Consider the following 17917-nt stretch of genomic DNA (forward strand, 5'->3'; position numbering starts at 1 on the left):
CTGCTTCGCACTAGATGGATATATCTTTTGGAAAACAATCCAATATTTCCTAACTCAAATTAACAAAAAAATATACATATATATATATTAATTTGAATTTTTGGCATCTTGAATTCAAATTATGTTTTTCGCAATCACGAGCGTGTGTGTGTTTGTGTAGGCGCATGTATGTGGGTGTGTGTGTGTGTGTATGTATGCATGTGTGTGCGTGTTGTGTATGCAGTGCTGTGTGTGTGTGTATGTAGGCATATGTTTGTGTCTGTGTGCAGGCATGAGTGTGTGTATGTGTGTAGGAGTGTGTGCTTGTGTCTGTGCGCAGGCATGAGTGTGTGCATGTGTGTATAGGCGTGTGTGTAGGATATGGATGCAACCTGGATACGGTTTTCGCAAGAGGAGCAGCACCGTGAGGTCGGTCGACGCGACGGTGGTGCTGGCAGAGGGTGCTGGTGGGAAAATAAAATGATAGCACATCAAAACAGTCAAATGAAAGCAATAAGCAATCGTGATTGCTCAAAAAAAAAAAAAAAAAAAATCGGCTGTTAAAATAATTTGTTAATTCGGGGTTAAATTTTCGATAAATACAGGGTTTGCCTTCATTTTAGTCAAGGGGAAAAAAGAAAAATTCGCTGAAACGTGAAATTCGTTAAATAGAGGTTCGTTAAATTGGGATCTGACTGTAATTTAATACATATTTGAGCACGGTTAGGTTCAGGGAAATGTAGTAGCTGTCTTTAGTGGCATAATGAGAACAGGGTGGTAACACATCCTGGAAATCGGAGAATTCTCAGAGAAATATTTTAATTTCTGGAAAAAATCAGGGAATTATCAGATAAAAATTTTTTTTCTAATATCGAAGAAGATTATTATTTGTGGTCGTCTAATCAGCAAATCATGTTTTTTTTTTTTTTTTTGCTAAAATTTTCTTTTATTCATTGAGCAAAATGAAAGAAATATTGTTTTTTTCTAAACAGAACATGTTAATAGAAAAACAAATTTGGTGAAATATAGCATTGTATTTTTGCACAGTCTGCTTAGTATTGACTACTGTTTTGGAAATAGTAAGTTATGAGAAAAAACAATAGCAAATGTTAAAAGATTGCCAAATGTGTTAATCATTTGGCATGTTTACACATTTGTTCCAATTACAAGATGAAAAATCACTAAAGTGCATTACAAAACTTAAAAAAAAACTCTGTCACATGTTTTATGTTTGAAAAAAGGAGTTTATAGAAAAAAGACACCAGATCATTCAAACATTGCTTGTTGCCCTTAGTCGAATGTTTTTTAACCATTGCATCCTCTTCTTTGCATTGATAAAAAGGCTCTTTGTGATCCAAAAGCACATCTGCCATTATTTTTGCAAATTTTGTGCTACATCAATGTTTTATTCATTACATCTGTGTAAAAGTCACATTTGTAAAATCAGAAAATTTCTCAGAACTCAATAAAAAATATCAGGAAAGTTTATTTCTTGGATTTTGTTACCACCATGGAGAATGTTGACTTTCATCAGTGATTCACTGGCTAATATTGACATTTACCAAATTTTGAACTTTCCCAAACACAAATGGGGGACAAAAAAAAAAAAAAAAGCCCATGAATTGAATAAAAATTTGTATTAAAAAGCAGTTGTACCACCCATAGTCTTACTCACTCCCAGCTCAATGTTTAACCAGATTTGTATCTGGTCAGCGGCTTGGGGACGGTAAGTTATTTAGGCAATGGGGTGCCACTAAACCAGGTCTCATACCTGAATTCACAGCGATAAGTTGTTAATTGGTTGTGAACTGTTCTATTGGGAACACGGGTATTAGCGCACCCTTAATTGGGGAAATCTATTCAGCCCTTGATGGTACGATACGGGGTTTTCGCCACATTTCTTACCACTCACCATCTGAATTACATTCTATTTGCAACTAGAGGTCATGCACATCGGTTAAGGGAATTCAAAACCATTCCTACTGCAGAATGGCCCTCCATGGAAATGGAGTGAAGACATTAGCTTATAACCCTATTAAAGTAATAATTTTACAAGTTTCATAATTAGTAAATACAGTAAAACTCTTCTAATGCGGACACTAACGGGACAAATTTTTTTCTCTGCAATAGAGGGGTGTGTGCAGGACCGGGGTTTATTATAATGTTATTTGCCTTGGAATTGGGGAATTAAAAATTGTCTGCATACAAGAGGTGTCCATTAGGAGGGATTTTGCTGTAGTGTTTGTGTCAAGAATATAAAAAGGTAAAGTTGATAGTATTAAGAGATTAATTTTTGTTCATGTGACTGAACTTAAATCGTTAATCATAGCTATTTATATTTCCTAATATAATTATGATCCCTTAACATAGTGCACAGTTATCGTTCATTTTCAACTGAAAGAAAACAAGAAGCTGGAACTGGATTCATTGATGGTGATTTGATTGAGAGTTTCTTAGATCTTAATAGAGATCAAATGGAAAAAGTTGTTGAAGGAATTCAAGTGAGTAATCCAATCTTCACTTTCATTGCCACTAAGTTCTGTTCATCACTTCATTGTGCTATTTATGGTGCTACAAGAATGCATCCCATTTTGTAATAATTAATTTATCATAAAATGATAGGTAGGTTCAATGTTGGCAAAAAGGAGAAGCATTAAGGAATAGGCAGAATATTCATATATGAATTAGTATTAAATTAGTGTTTAGGCTCCAAATCTGTGGATTTAGATTGTTGATAGAATGAAGGTTGCAATTTTTCCCCTTGGGCGTTTAACATGATAGTAAAATGAAAGCATAAAAAAAGCTTAGTACTTGGGAGAAGTTTATCTTACAGCAAAAAAAGGTCGAAATTAAAATTAATTCAAGGTTTAAAAGTTAATCATGAACACGTGCTGCCATCTAAGCCATAACGATTCAAGCAGCCTGCGATAACAAATGGTATAAATTTTCAAAAATAAAAACACTTCTCTTCAATATCTTATCTAATGTATTATTTCTGTGGATTATTTTTCTGTTGGTGTGCTAGATCTTTCTTACTTCTTGAAGAAATCCCCCCCCCCCTCCATTTTAAAGCTTATCTGGCTGGCTAATGACAAAAAATAGACCTACGGTCTAAAAATCAGTTTTTCGGAAATGCCCCTTGCTGTTGCAAAACCTTGATGCAGCCTGTAGTTCTTATGCAGATTTTTTTTTTTTTTTGAAGCGAAATTCTAATACAATTTTCCAATTTTTTGCATCGCTTTCGGCGAAAAAAATTCACAACTAACCTGTGTGTGTGTGTTCTTTTTTTTTAAAAAATAAAGTTTAAAAGCACTGGACTTGGTTGTTGGATTAAATTGATTCTTTTTTTCGGCTATAAACCAGCTGAACTTTAGGCTCGCACAGGCTATTATAGTTAATTTAGATTAATATTACGCATTACATGTCCTCATAACACATAGCAGATGACACACGTAGGGCAATAAAATAAATGCGATAGGAATGCTGCTTGAAGTTTCAACTCCTTTATGCAGGCTCTAGTTATTATTCAGAGAAGTTGACGATTAATCGGAGGGTGCTCTTTCTTTTTTTTTAAGCTTTGACTTTGTTCAGATAATTAAGCATAATGTAAGCATAAAAAAGTATTACATTTTAAAATTTAGACCTAAAGGGACTTTTTATACAGAAACACTTTTTCATTGTATGCTGAAATTTGGATTTTTTGAATAGCATTGTTCGACCTTTTGTATAAATAAAAAATAATCCGTAATCAGACCACTTTATAAATACGCTCAATTAATCTTTAAACTGGGAGCTAAAATATTTTTCACAACAGTGAGAAGTCTGCATTCAGGTGTCTTGTAGCGATTCAGGAAACCTTTTGACAATGATACTTGATTTTTCCAGCAAGTGTATAAAAACCATTAAAATCCCCAAACATTAAACGGAAATACTCAGAAACGTTTCAGAATTTTTTTACAGTGTGTACTTTTGCCAATGTTCATATAACTTTTGGAAACACTCCTGGAAGCCATTTTTTGCAACCTCCTGTGATGCAGCTTTATCTTTATCTGTCAAAAGACAGCTGCAACTATGCAATGTTTTTTTGCTTAGAATAGGTAAAAGTCACACGGAGCTAAGTCCAACGAAACGTTATGTTATTTGTTTGTCAAATCAGAGTATTGACCAATCGAACCGTGCATCCTCAGCATGGAAGTTGCCTTCTTTCTCACGATGAATTTAAAGCAGAAGCTCAAGAAGCCTTACAGAAGGTTGCGAAAAAATGACTTCCAAGATTGCTTCCAAAAGCTATACCAACTTTGGCAGAAGTGTAGATAGTCGCTCAAGGTGACTATTTTGTAGATAGATGTGCTTCGGTAACCTGAACTATTCAGGGTAAGGTTTTATACAGCTTGTCCTCAAACTTATAAATCATACGACATACGTATGAGTTTTCAACTTGCTGTTACATAACATTTTTGAGTGATGCAAGTTTACGTACATGAAGACATCACAAGAGAATGTACAATAATTAACTGAGGAGGTGTTCAAAATGGATATTTCGGTCATCTATATGTTCTTAGATACATATGCATGTACAGATGTGCTGAAAAAACTTGTGAACTTTAAATTGGGTGATCGTAAAATAGAAATTTAGGTCAAAATCTGATTTTAAAAAAAAATTGTGATTGCAATTCCCTATTCATGGAAAGAAAGTAAGGTAAAATGAATAAATGATTCTTCAAATCCGTGACAATCTTAGCAAATTATTTCCGTTTTATTTATTTATTCATTTATTTTCCATCGGCCATTTGGAGAAAAACAATCGGCCATCTTTGAACAATCAGCATCGGCTTATCGGCCAAAACATGCCATCGGTTGAGCCTGTCTTTTTTTGAATTCTTTTGTTATTGCTTGCTTTTAGCTCACTTCTTCTGCATATTGTCAATCTGTTTAGCACGGGGAAAAAATTCACTACCTCTCTTCTTTTTTGTTTTCTGCCCTACTTGTAACTGAAGCTAAGTTGAATGTATTATTTCAGAAAGGACGTAAGTGCAATGGATTCCCGTAGGACTTGCGCCCTTTCTGAAATAATTGATTCAGTTGTTGTCATAAGAAATCTATAGTTTCTTTTTTCTTTTAAATTTAAAATAGCTTTTCTTGCAAAGTTAGTACGCAAAGACTGTACAAATTCACAAGTACTGAAAAATCAGACTGTAAAGTACAAATGAAGTGCGTTAAATAATTTAAATTGTTCTAGAGTCCTTGAAAAAAATTAGATAAGCCTTTGAAAATCCTAAGCAAAGTGGGGTACAATTTTATTTCTTATCAAGTGTATGCATTATGAATTGTTCAAATAGGCAGTATGTTACTCTTGTTACATATTTTCTAAAACTGTACACCATTTATTTTAAAGCAATTTTTACTATTGATCATTTTATATTCAATTCATTGTTGCATTTGTCGGTGGGTTGGAGGGGTGCTTAAAAACTAATTGTACTGAAAGCTAATGTGAGCAAGTAACAATGCATTGTCTTTTCTCTTCCCGTGCTTTTTATCTCTGTCAACTGCTGTCATTGGTTTGTCGAATAAAAAACAGTTTTTACTGTGCGATAACTTAATTTTTGGAAGAGTATTTAACAGTTTTGTTTGCCTGTTTCTGTCCTGATAGTTTTGTAGTTCTAACTACATCTTATCCGGCTTCAAAATGCAGAATTTTATATCTATTTTTCAAAAATTCCTCCGGGGGAGAAACCCCTTGGCCCCCGAAAATTGGGAATATTCTAAGCTACACTTATTAAAAGGGAGTTCTGGGTCACTCCCTTGATACCATTCTTCTTCTTAAGGTCAATCCAACACAGGACATCGGTGGGAAACACATTAATAAAACACGATAAACAAAGTAAAAGTACTGCTGCATTCATCAGAGGAAAGAGATATAGTACGGGGGGGGGGGGGAGGTATAAAAAATGCCCTTACACCACCGAGAGAAAAGTTGTTCAAACTACAAAAGGGGCCCCATCCCTGAAATAGCTTAGGGCCCCGTTAAGTCGGAATCCAGCCCTGCTAGCAACTGATGCATGTTTCCCTATTTATGTGGGAAGAGCTAGCTCTTCCTTCGTTCTGTGCCAGTATTGGCTGAAACTTGAGCTCTCTTCATTCTGGTTGGGGATTGGCTGCTGGGCATCACTGTTTCTGGTTAATGTGAAAGAGTTGATTCTTAAAACTTTACTGTTTGATCAAAGGGGAAGTTATTCAGCATTCAGTGGGTGTACACTGTTTGAAAATTTTCAAAACTCTTCTTATTTAAAGTCAATGTTTTATATGCATAAAAGACTATAAAGATAAAAATCTGAGATACATGCATGCTTAATCTTTGGAATTGGTTTTGTGGCACCATTTGTATAGATGATTTCCATCTATGAGTATTGTTTTTCTGTTCAAGAAACTCATCTGGTATGTTAATTTGTATAGTATTAATAAGTTTTGCTTGCTTGATTCCTTGAAAACTAATTTATTTCATTCTAGTTTGATGATGGATCTGGGATGAAAAGAGATTCTACTGTAGATGATCTAGTGAAAATAGTTGAAGAATTGACAAGAATCCACTAAATGTGCTTTTATTTATTTTAAATAATTCTTGTAAAAAAACAAAGCAAAGAAAAACGCCATTTTTGTATATAGATCATTAAAATAATGGATATTTTTCCATTTGAAATGTAGCTGTGTCTTTGTTCCTGAAATTTTATTTATATACAAAACTATATTCTTAAAGAAAAAGATAAAGCATTTATTTATAATAGAGAAGTTTTTATCTTAAAAGCTATATTTACAAGTGTTCACTATATTTCTTTAAAACAAATGAATAAAAAGCTAGGAAGCAAAATGCATCTTATTATGAATGTTAATTTAATTGTAAGAACGTTTATATATGTTGTCCTAGATCTGAAAATTCAAACTTTTGAAAGTCTTCAGGCATGAGTCTACACTTATAGTTTAGTAGCCACTTTATCCAGCTGGACTTTTTACGAAAACCAAAAGGCAGTACACTGTAAGTTAAGCAGTGGAAGAAAAAATTGGCATATCTAACTGTAATTTTATTCATTTGCATTTACAGTCGACTCTATCTGAACACCCTAATATTCTGAACACATTTTGATGGTCCCAGGGAGCACAATGCATTAGTTCGGTCTCTCACAAAATGAACACCCCCATAATCTGAAGACTTGTTCAGTCCCATGAGTGTTCAGAATAGTCTATTGTAGTTGTTTTCCCTCATCCCCAAGATGTGTTCCAACTTTTTGAGCAAATGGGGTAGGACAAAGAATGGGGTAACACAAATGGCGGCATTTCTTACCTGTTAGCGATATGAATGAAAGAACATCCATAAAAAACTAAGTGCTTTTTCTTGAAGCAAAAAACCATAATAAAGGTGTTATCTATTTAGTTGCCAAGTGATAAGGTGTATGTTCCTGCAATTTATTTAGGCAACAGTTCAGTCCTTGCAGTAAATATTTTATAGTAATGTTATATTTCATCATAAATTTGTTTTCTATAAAATCAAAATAATTACTTTAATAAGTTAACAAATTTTTGAAGTTATATATATAATGCTACTTTTTCAAGTAATGTCTCATCCCTCTCATTTGGTTGGAGGGATTTTTAAAAAAAATATTGTTAGTTTTTTCTGTTGGTCAAGTTAATTATTTCATTACTTAGTCTCTGAAGTCAGTATTAATTTTCAACATTCTTGTAAATAACCCTGCAATGGATAATACTAGCAATTTTTAATCACTTTCAGCCTACAACTAAAGTAATTATTTTAAAAGCTTATATTGAATGACTTTTTATTAATTCTATTGGTATACAAGAATTTTGTTCTCTAGCTTGAGTTATAAAAATATGGCTTAGTGTACTTTTTTATGATTATTATTCTGAATGTTTTCATTTGCTATAAACAACAGTTTAGAATGTACTGATTTTATTAGATGTCAGAAGTGTAACAATTTATAAAAAATACTAGTTATTTTATCAACAGTACTATTGGAAAAATCATTTTCATGGGAAATATAACTTTTAAACATTATTTTTCACTCAAACAAAAAGTCCATAATTTAATAAAATACTTTTTTTTTTAAACCAAAGAAAAAGTTGACAATCTGATGATGCAATGGATGAATGATGAAACTGGAGACCAGTGATGAATGCAATGTTCAAAATTTAGTTTCTTATATTTCAGGTTTGCTTAGACAAAAGCAAACAATTTAGTCTCTTTCAGCATATTGTTTCTTTTGTATTTTAAAGTAGGATAAAATGATGAAATTGCTAAAAGATCTTCAATTCAGTCAGACACATCAGAATCTTGACCTGAAAAATTACAATAATAATAAAACAAAAGTCAAACAATGTGCAATGAAGTAATCACTATCATCAAAATGTATACAATCTCAAAATCATTCATATAAAAGAAACATAATTTTTACTACTTTCTTTTTGAGCTTCTCCATAACTTACAAAGCAGTTCTCTATTTTTCTCATGGTCCTTTTCTAACACTGGATATAAAAAAAATTCCTCCCTGAATTACTTTTAAAACACTTATCAATCCTTTAGCAATCAAAAGGGTAAATTTGTAATAATAATAGAATGGAATTTTTTATTATGTTAAGCATTTATGAGCACTCAAACTGAGAATACAAAATATTCAATTGAAGATTTTAATTTGACACTTTTTTCTGCCATACGTACTGCCATTTCAGAAAAAGTTAAAGAAAAAAAATTCAGGAATTTTACTTCCGGAAGGAGGTTTTAGATGAAGTAAAAATATAGTATGAGCAAAGTCACACATTTTTCACACAATTATTATACATACAATACTGTCTGTAACAATGGCGCCGACTCCATGGGGCCGAGCCCCCTCAAAAATATTTTTGAGAGGGCAGAGCCCCCCAATAAATCAAGAAAATTATTAGTTATATTATGCTTTCTAAGCTCATAAATTTATCTTTTATTTTCCTTGTTTGAAGATAGTTTACCTCGTAAAATACATTCAGTAATGAATTAGAACAAATCATGGGACGTGGGAGCGTCTCGCCCCGCCAAGGAAACCAAACGTCAGCAGGCAACAGAAGCAAATCCACCGCTAAAGACGAAAGAAAATAAAAGCGACCAAGAACAAGATTACACGACACAACAAGTTGGGGGTTTTTTGGGTTTTTCACCCCTCTGTATCTCAGCCCCATGAAGACCCCCGGAGTTGAGTTTTGGTACACTCAATCTCTAGTGGCCCCTGACGCCGTAAACCAAAATACAATCCCCTGGACCATCAGGGGGAGGAGGTATTAAAGTAATAAAATCGCTGTTCAAAAAAGTTTTCACTTCCTTTGACAGGGCTGCAGCCCAGACGAAAAAAAGGAATCAAGCTGAAATTTCGCACACACATTCCTTGTGCCCTACTGATGTGCCATTTGACCCCCCTCCCCTTCCCCCTCGTTTTTACCCCCCAAATTGTACCTTCCCGGGGATATATCACAGCCCCCCCGTGGGCTACGATAATGATTTTTTGTATAGATATTTTTGGGGAGCCACTGAGTACATATACAAAAATTCAACCCCCAGGGACATCATGGGCGGAGTAATTGAAGTTTGAAAATCACTAATTTTCCCTAAATTCTTATGTACTTACTCTCAGCTCATAGGGTTTGTTTACCTCGGACTGCAATTGCAAGGTTAGAACATATCTAACGGTTATTCCAAAGTTGTCTTACGAAATGAAATTCAATCAAGACTAAAATATATCCAACAGTTGCAACTAGACGTTAAATCGCGGATATCACATATTTGCCACAGCGACTGCGCATGCGCGCAGACTTAGCTCATTGAGCTTTCTGTTTTCAGATTCTATGCTTTTCAAAGTGAAGTGGTTGCTTGGTGAGCAAAAAGCTTCCCGCCAAACAAGATAAACTATTTAAAAGATCTATCCATATTTCTGAGGAGTTGAAGGTGGGAGGAGGTTCTAATGGAAGTAGCTGTGATGAAAAAGGAGAAGATGGAGGATGATAGTTTGACAGATACTTGGCGGGCAAAGTAGATATCATAACTTTTTAAGGCTGAGGGTTTTTGGGTTTAGGATGCAGGTTTTCTTTTTTGTGTGGAAAAGTTAAAGGTTTTCTTGGCGAGGAAATTTTTACAACAGGGTTGTTTTTGATGAGATAACTATTACGGTAGTAAGCAGGTTAACTGAAAACAAGTGATGTGAATAATGATGATGTTACAGTGCTGCAAGCACACTTAGAATTTTTCCTAGTGCGCGAACTTTCGGGTCAAGTCTGTCGTCGGTGGGCAGCGATGCGGGGCGCTCATCTAAGTATTGCTGATCTGGAAAAAATATATGAGGGTTTGATTTGAATATTAAATAGGAGGCGTGATAGTTTTGAATACTTTTTGGAATTGTGTTTAAAAGAAAAACGTTCACAAAATGATGATCCTTCGCTTCCTCGGAATCGACGTATACCAAAGAAGTATGAAAACAACGAAGCCAGCTCACCGCACACTTTCAAAATCCCAAAGGAGTACTACAACGCACCAGGCCCTGATTACCGCACAGGCCAACTAGGCCTGGACCTAGGGCCCGTCTTTCTAAGGGGCCCCAAAATTTTCAAAAACTTATGCATAGCATTTAAAAATCATGTATTTTTGTGAAAATAACAAAAATTAATGATATTTTACAGAAGGCATTTTTTAAATTTTGCTAAACTTTTTTTGCGTGGACTTAAAGTGACAGAATACAGAGGGGGGCCTCCAAAGCATTGTGGGATTTGGGCCTCTCTTTCAGTTAGCTGGGCTCTGCAAGGCACTTTACATTGAGGTTTGTGAAATGGTGGAATCTTGCGGTTTACGCCAACTGGACTTACACAGGTCATTGCAGTTGAACAAGAGTGCTTGCCTTAATTAAACAGAGATGAAACAAATTTTGAAAAATCAAACTGAGTTTTTCAAAAATGACCTAGACATTGAGAGACTGAGTTTACACATGAATATATTAGCCGACATCACTAATGAAAAAACAATCGGTCTTAAAAAACATGCGTAAATAAATTAATTTTTTTCCCTTTTTTCAAAGCCAAAAAATATGTGTCAGGCTTGTCGAGTTTTCTGGGTTCTAATGTTGATTATATAACTTTATAATGCTTAAAAGAAACTTTAAAACTCACTATTTTTCATCTCAAATTCAGAAAATTTCCTGCGGAAAGTCCCCCCGGTTTGCCCCCCCCCCCCCAACTTTTTTTTAAGTTGGCATCTCTGGGAGTGCCCTTCCATTCAAGTCAAGTGTCCTACCTTATATCAATGCCTGGCTACGGCACTGCACAGCTCCCCATAAAATAGAAAAAAAAATCTTACCAAGACAAGTGACATGATTTAATTGAACCAGAAAATTTGTAAAACAATTTTTAGATTGTTTTACTTTGAAAACGCTATGTCACATACTGTTTGTTTGTTAAAATTATACACGCCAGAAACTATGGCATTTTCAAGGTACCAAAATCTGACATTCATTTGGGGTGAGGGACTTCCGAAGGATTACATAACCCCCTACACCCCCAGCCCCCCCCCCCCAATAATTTTTGCAAGTCGGAGCTCCTGGTCTGTGAACTGTATGAAACTAGTCATAATCTCATTTTTTAAAAGTACAGTAGAATGAAATACCTGACTGAGCATTGTTCTTTTCAGATCCATCACTGGATTTTTCAGCATCTGAAAAAAGGATCAGGGCAGTTAATTTCAATCAATTTTTTCACACAAAAATAAATAATTAAAATTAAGAAAAAAAAATATTTGCTGTTGACAGGGTTCCCACGGGTCCTTTAAAGTGCTTTATTTTGGTTACAGTTGCAAAGGGCCCTTTAAAGTGCTTTGTTTTGAGCTGAAACTCTTGATTTTTTTTTTTTTTTTTTGGCAGTGCTTTATTTTTTATTTTGTTCTGAAAGTTCTTTATTTGTGCTGTCATCAAGTATTATTCCCTGTCCCCCCCCCAATTGTTAAAACCTCAATGCCACTTTTTTTTTACAAAATATTTTTTTGCTTCTTGCCAAAAAAGCAATAATTGCACAAAATGAAGCATAGGATTGTGTGAACTGTTACAGGAAGTAACCCTAAAACACGTAGTTGGGGAAAACACCTAATGTGGTTCTTGTCATGAGCTTGAAAATTTAAAAGAAGAATTGAAAACTTGAAAGAAGAGTCATACATTGCTCTCAAAACAATAAAAGAACCACATAAATTTCTGTGTGTGGGGGGGGGGGTATTAAATGTTAAAACTACTAAGGAATACTTATCCTCAGCTGTAAAATCAAGACAAAAATTTATGGAATACTTGGAAAATGAAAATAAAAATTAAGAAAATGATGCTGTTACCAAAAAAAAAAAAAAGAAAGAAACAGATAACTGATGAAGTTAAATTTGAAAAAACAAAAAAAAAAAAAATTGAGTCTGATACAATTAGTGGTACAGTCCCACTCTTTACTACTACTGCTTCCCTGTCCCCTCAAATAAAAGAAAAAAAAAGGGTAAGCTATCCTCAAAACAAATATGACACTTTATTGAGATTAAATAAAATAATCATTCTAATATGAAACAAAAATTTTTAATTCAAAATTAGACTAGTAGTAAAAAGGATTTAAAATTTGATCAATGTCTGAAATACAAACTAGAGGTTAAGAACTTTCTTTTTTTTTTTGCACTTCTATAATTTTTAGAGGATTTTAAATTTATTTTCGGTGATCCAACTTAAGTCACATACCTTTGTTTGACCTTTGAGAATTATTAGACAGGAACATATGGGAGGAAAATCAGCCGCAGATTTTACTAGTTAAAGTTCTCATATTCAAATACATGATTAATAGTCATGAAACTGACAATTTAAAAATTTGCTAGTCTTAAAGCAGTTAATAAAATCAACAGTAATATTTTAAATGCTTAAAATCCTATTTTGTTGCAAAACAATGCAGAAAAGTTTGGTTTAATATGAAGTTCGACAGAGCCAAATATCGAAAATTTCTCTAAGCTAACACTGCTTTTTTTTTTTTGGTGATTAATTTCATTAACTAAAACCAAGTTGTTGCCTTTTGGTCACTGGTTTGGCACTGTATATTTATTAGACTGTCCCAAAGTTGTACGGGGGTAAACTTCAACTCGCATACCATGGATAATTGTGACATTTGATGTAAATACCTGTCTTGCAAAATTTTAAACCATTCAGAGAGTATTAAGTGACAGCTCAACACCCTTAAAAGTTTCAAAAACCTAATTTGTTGAAAAATATTGTTGTTTCTCTAAGTTTTATGAAATTTACACAAGACAAAAAAGTTTTCTCTTTTGCTTTTCTTTCAATAATGAGCAATCATTAAAATTTTAAATATTCTTTTTGCTGGAATTACTTTAAAAAAAATTTTAACAGAAATTCCACCAATTTCATCAGTTCATCACCAAATTCATCAGTTTGATTTCCGCCATTTAAAAAATGAGTTGACGCTGTTCTTCATCATTAGTAAGTTGCAAATTAAAATCTCTTGCTAATTTAACTACTCACTCAGATCAAAGCACTGCCTTCGATGCCAACACTACTTCCTGAACTTGGGTGTGATCATTTCTTTTAGCTCAGGTATGAACATCAGCTTGTAAAAAATTAGCACAAAATTTCATTACAGTAAACAGATTCGGAGTCGATTCTGTAACAAAATCCAACAATGGTTCAATCCGAAAAGATTTAATATCTTTGACTAGTCTTTTAAAATCCTTTCCAGATTTTGGTCGCTGTAAAGCTTTAACCATTGCAGTTTTTTTTTTTTTTTTTTTGGAGGAACGAGATCTGAGAAAAAAATTTAATCCAACTAAATCCACACTTAGATACCAAAAGTTGTCCTTTAAATTTTTTAACTACTATAAGAGTCACTTCACTATTACTTTCTTTCTAGTTTTGGTATTTGTAGTTGTTAGTTGTTATGTGGCTTATTGCAGTTACTGGGGGGCATTGAGCAGACATACTCTTTTTAATGCTTGGATCTCATATGATGCTAGCTTGAATTCCTTGCGAAAGCGAAACATCTTCAAGCAGTAAATGCCTTTTGCCATCCATCTTGCTCAGTAATAAGCACCAGGTGAACTAAACGTACAGTCATCCCTCGTTTATCGCGGTTAATTTGTTCCAGAATCCAGACTTTACCATGATAACTGAATTCCCGCGAAGTAGGATTCTGTGCATATTTTTCTAATTAGAGTGCATAAAACTTACTTACAGCAATTTAAAATAGGTTTTTATCATAGAGCCCCCTAGACATGAAACAGCACCCTTAGCCACCATTACATTTGTATTACTTAAAATATTGCACAAAATATGAGAAAATTAGATATGTTCGACGTAATTACACGCAGTTCCTACACACTTCTACTAATCTATGAAAAAACCTCAACTTGTTCATGAATCAGTTGCCCGTTAGTGACCTTAGGTGTCCCTGTGCTTCCTATACATTTACGTATACAACTTAAAAAGCTAGTACATTGTTGAACACCATTTACTGATGTATTTATTCCCTAGTAATAATACTTTCCAGTTAGTGCTTAACAGTTAAAATGAGATTGCGATTCCCTACTTTCTTCAGCGATTTTATACCTCTACTCCCTCAACTAGTACAACTAGCCCGTCAGACCTTACTTAAAAGCTTACACTACTTAAATGACATACTTTGTTATTCTTTTGTACAAAAAAGTTTACACGAGTGCATAAAAAAGACTAATTACTATATTTGAAAAAAAAAACCTTAGAAAAAAACCGCGATGTAGTGAAGCTGCGAAAGTCAAGCGCGAAGTAGCGAGGGACGACTGCACTACAAAGAATGTGATCAGCCTCACTAAGAGCAATCGTGATAGCCTTAAAAACTCGAAATAATCACAACGAATTTGGATTTCCTCTTTTAGTTGTTGCCCACGGAACTGCACAACATGAGTTTGATTATTCTATAACCACTGCTTTTCATTTTCTATTGAAACATAACCATGTTTATCAGTTGATTAATAGTTTTTTCGGCCTATAAAAGGGCAAAAGTCTTTTAATCGAGCAAAAATGGCAATTTGTGGTCCTGAGGATGGATATAGTTCAAACACATGAGTAGCAAGGATTTCTAGTATTTGATGCTTATATCCCAAAAATAGGAGATGCTTTTGAAACTCATTCTGAATTTAAAAACTTAACTATAATTAAAACTTAATCGAAAATGAAAATAATGTAAGCTTAAGTTTGTGAACAAAATGCTAACATGCAATTTTAACTTTAGAGCTACAGTAAGACAGGAACAAAATGACAATGTTCTGCTACATACGACGGTCGTTAAAATTAAGAGGTTCAGAGTTCTGAAAATACTAAAGTTAACTAGAACTGATTGCTTTTAATGTGAAAAAAAAATTATGTTTTAAACTTTATTATGCTTTAGATCAAGGACGTAGCCAAGGGGGGGGATCCATGGGGTCCGGACTCCCCCCTTTCCCGAAAGACCACTGTCTGCTTTTTCTCGGTTGTTGCACCTCACGACAACAAAAATTTTCCAAAGAGAGAGATTTTATGAAACCCGGTATTTTCCCCTTAAATCTTCCCATTTATCGACAATTTTCCCGCGTCCGAGTCAATTTAGAACACGAGAACCTCGTGAAATAACTGCGGGTTCCCAGTTGCCGCCGGTCTCTTCCTGTGTCGCGAAGAATCCGTCCGAAAACGACGAATTTCCAATTCAATCCAACTGGGTTGTGATCTTGAAATTCGGCCCCTCTCCCTCAGCCCACCACTAGCCATCGGCAAAGTAATTGAAAACAAACATTCCCCAGTCTCATTGGGGTGGTTTTCTTTCTTTCTTCTTTTCGTTTTGACTCTTTTCCCGTTTGGACTTGATTTCCTAGACACATGCTGCACGAAGGACAGCCAGAGTGAGGTGCATCCCTAGTGAATTAGTAATTGAAATTCCTATTATTTTCTGTTTTAACACACAGTTTTTTTCTACCATGCGCTTATAGGAAACATATCTTGAACAAAATTGTAATCAGAAGAAAATTAAGTGTACATAAACTAGGTAAGTTGTAGTGTTTCCTTTTAAAGTTTCTTAACAATACGAGCAATTTATGTGTTAATATGTTTTCCCATTTAAAAACTAAGTTCCGACAGCAACGAAAAAAAAAATTCTACACATTTCGTGTGATTGAGGATGAGAAAAAATAAATATTAATTATTAATTTATTTTTGAACTTTATATTTTTGGTATGATTTATTTCAGATTCATTTTATATTTTGATTAATAATTTTATTTAAACTTTTAGTTTATTTTTAACAATAATAGATTACTTATCTTCCCGGAAGCTTACAACTTTTAAACTGTAATCCTGAAAAGTTCGTTTTTTTTTTTTTTTTTTTTTGAACATAAGTGAATAATAAAATTTGAAATTGATGCAACGAAATTACTTTTCGCTGTATCAAAATTTTATGAAGCGAAGAATGAAATTGAAAATTACTTGAATATTTTACTGTAATCAGTTTATGAAATTGCAAGTTCGGCCATATTAACACATGTAATTTAAAAGTAATTATTAGAAATTCGTACTTTTAAATCTTACTGAAATGTGAGTCTACGGTCCCAAGAGAAGAGCAGCTAGTCATTTTTAACTGAAGAAAAAAATCTTTCTTCGATGTTGTTCCGTTTTTCACGAAAAGCATATTTGTATTTGTTTCATTGGAATAAATTTTCTGATTAGTATTTACCGCCTTTTTACTGAGGAATTATTTAATAAGCGTCTATGCATCCATCATTAGTAAATTGCGAAGGTAGCATTAAACGTAACAAAAAACGGACATGTGCATTTAACTATAAAATTACTAGGTGAAAGTTTCTGCTATTTACTGCGCATATAATTAAAAAAAGGTCAATGCGAGGTACATTTTCTTGTGTTTTTCACGTCTATATTAGATTTTTTTTTAACTCTTAATTTCTTCAAGTTAAAATTATTTGCTATTTCTTGCAATAGAATATCTTTTACTAACATCACATAAAAGAAAGAAAAGAAAAAAGTCAATACCTACGTTATAAAATATGATATGCTTTCGAGAATACATGATGATTACAAAATCGCTCCTAGAATGGAAGTTATACCAATTTGAAAATGAAAGAATCAGAAGTGTTATTATTGTTCGATGAATTTTTGAAGGTAGATTTAAATCATTACTGGATTTTTAACCACAATCATTCTAAGATTTTTTTACAAAAGATTGTCTTTAGGCTTTTGAACATCAGATGACTGTTGAGCAAAAAATTTATGAACTGAGGCTATAAGAAAGCTATAAGTTTTGATTTCAATAATTGGCTAGCTTTATGCATATTACACTATGTTGAAAATGTATCTAATTTAATGCTACTGTATTATCGCAATCGCAAACGGGACGAAGATTACCTTAATGATCAAAATTTGACGTTTGACTCCAAATCATGAAATTTTCAAGTCGAACACTTGCTTACTGTTAATAAAGACAGTAAACTAACCAGGTTATCATGGGCGTCGCGGCCGGGGGGGTCCAAGGGGTCCGGACCCCCCCAATATTTGAGGACCGGACCCCCTCAATATTTGAAAATCGGACCCCCTCGAACAGAGGCGTAACTTGCCCACGTAAAGTAGGGGGGCAAACTTTTTTTTCAAGGGAAATTTATTTGATTCATATTTTGCCATCCAACTAAAATTCTAAAAGAATTTACTTTTTCAAAAAATAAATGAATTTAAGAAATCATAATAACTTTTAACGCAATGTACGTTATTCAGTTTAAACAGAATAGAGCTACAGAGAGTATTGCGCACATACATCCGGAGAAGTATCACTCTTTCCCAAAAAATATGCTGATAGTCTTTTATTGTTGTATTTATAGTTTACATGAT

General features: G+C 33.7%; 2 protein-coding genes across 2 annotated transcripts in view; one reads left to right on the top strand and one right to left on the bottom strand.

Annotated features, from left to right (window-relative positions):
- The window catches only part of LOC129225072 (DNA damage-binding protein 1-like), a 64943-nt gene extending 58264 nt beyond the window's left edge, over positions 1–6679 (top strand). Inside the window, exons 24-25 of the mRNA XM_054859621.1 lie at positions 2357–2480; positions 6487–6679. Coding sequence (XP_054715596.1) covers positions 2357–2480; positions 6487–6570 — 208 coding nt within the window. The 3' untranslated portion in view covers positions 6571–6679. The remainder of the gene's footprint in view (positions 1–2356; positions 2481–6486) is intronic.
- A 1243-nt stretch (positions 6680–7922) lies between these two features.
- Positions 7923–17917, bottom strand: part of LOC129223806 (RNA polymerase-associated protein CTR9 homolog) — a 73865-nt gene continuing 63870 nt past the window's right edge. Inside the window, 2 exon segments of the mRNA XM_054858163.1 lie at positions 7923–8325; positions 11663–11710. Of these exon segments, the coding sequence (XP_054714138.1) occupies positions 8300–8325; positions 11663–11710 (74 nt within the window). The 3' untranslated portion in view covers positions 7923–8299.

The sequence above is a fragment of the Uloborus diversus genome, chromosome 6 (genome assembly GCF_026930045.1).
Source record: "Uloborus diversus isolate 005 chromosome 6, Udiv.v.3.1, whole genome shotgun sequence".
Lineage (NCBI taxonomy): Eukaryota > Metazoa > Arthropoda > Arachnida > Araneae > Uloboridae > Uloborus > Uloborus diversus.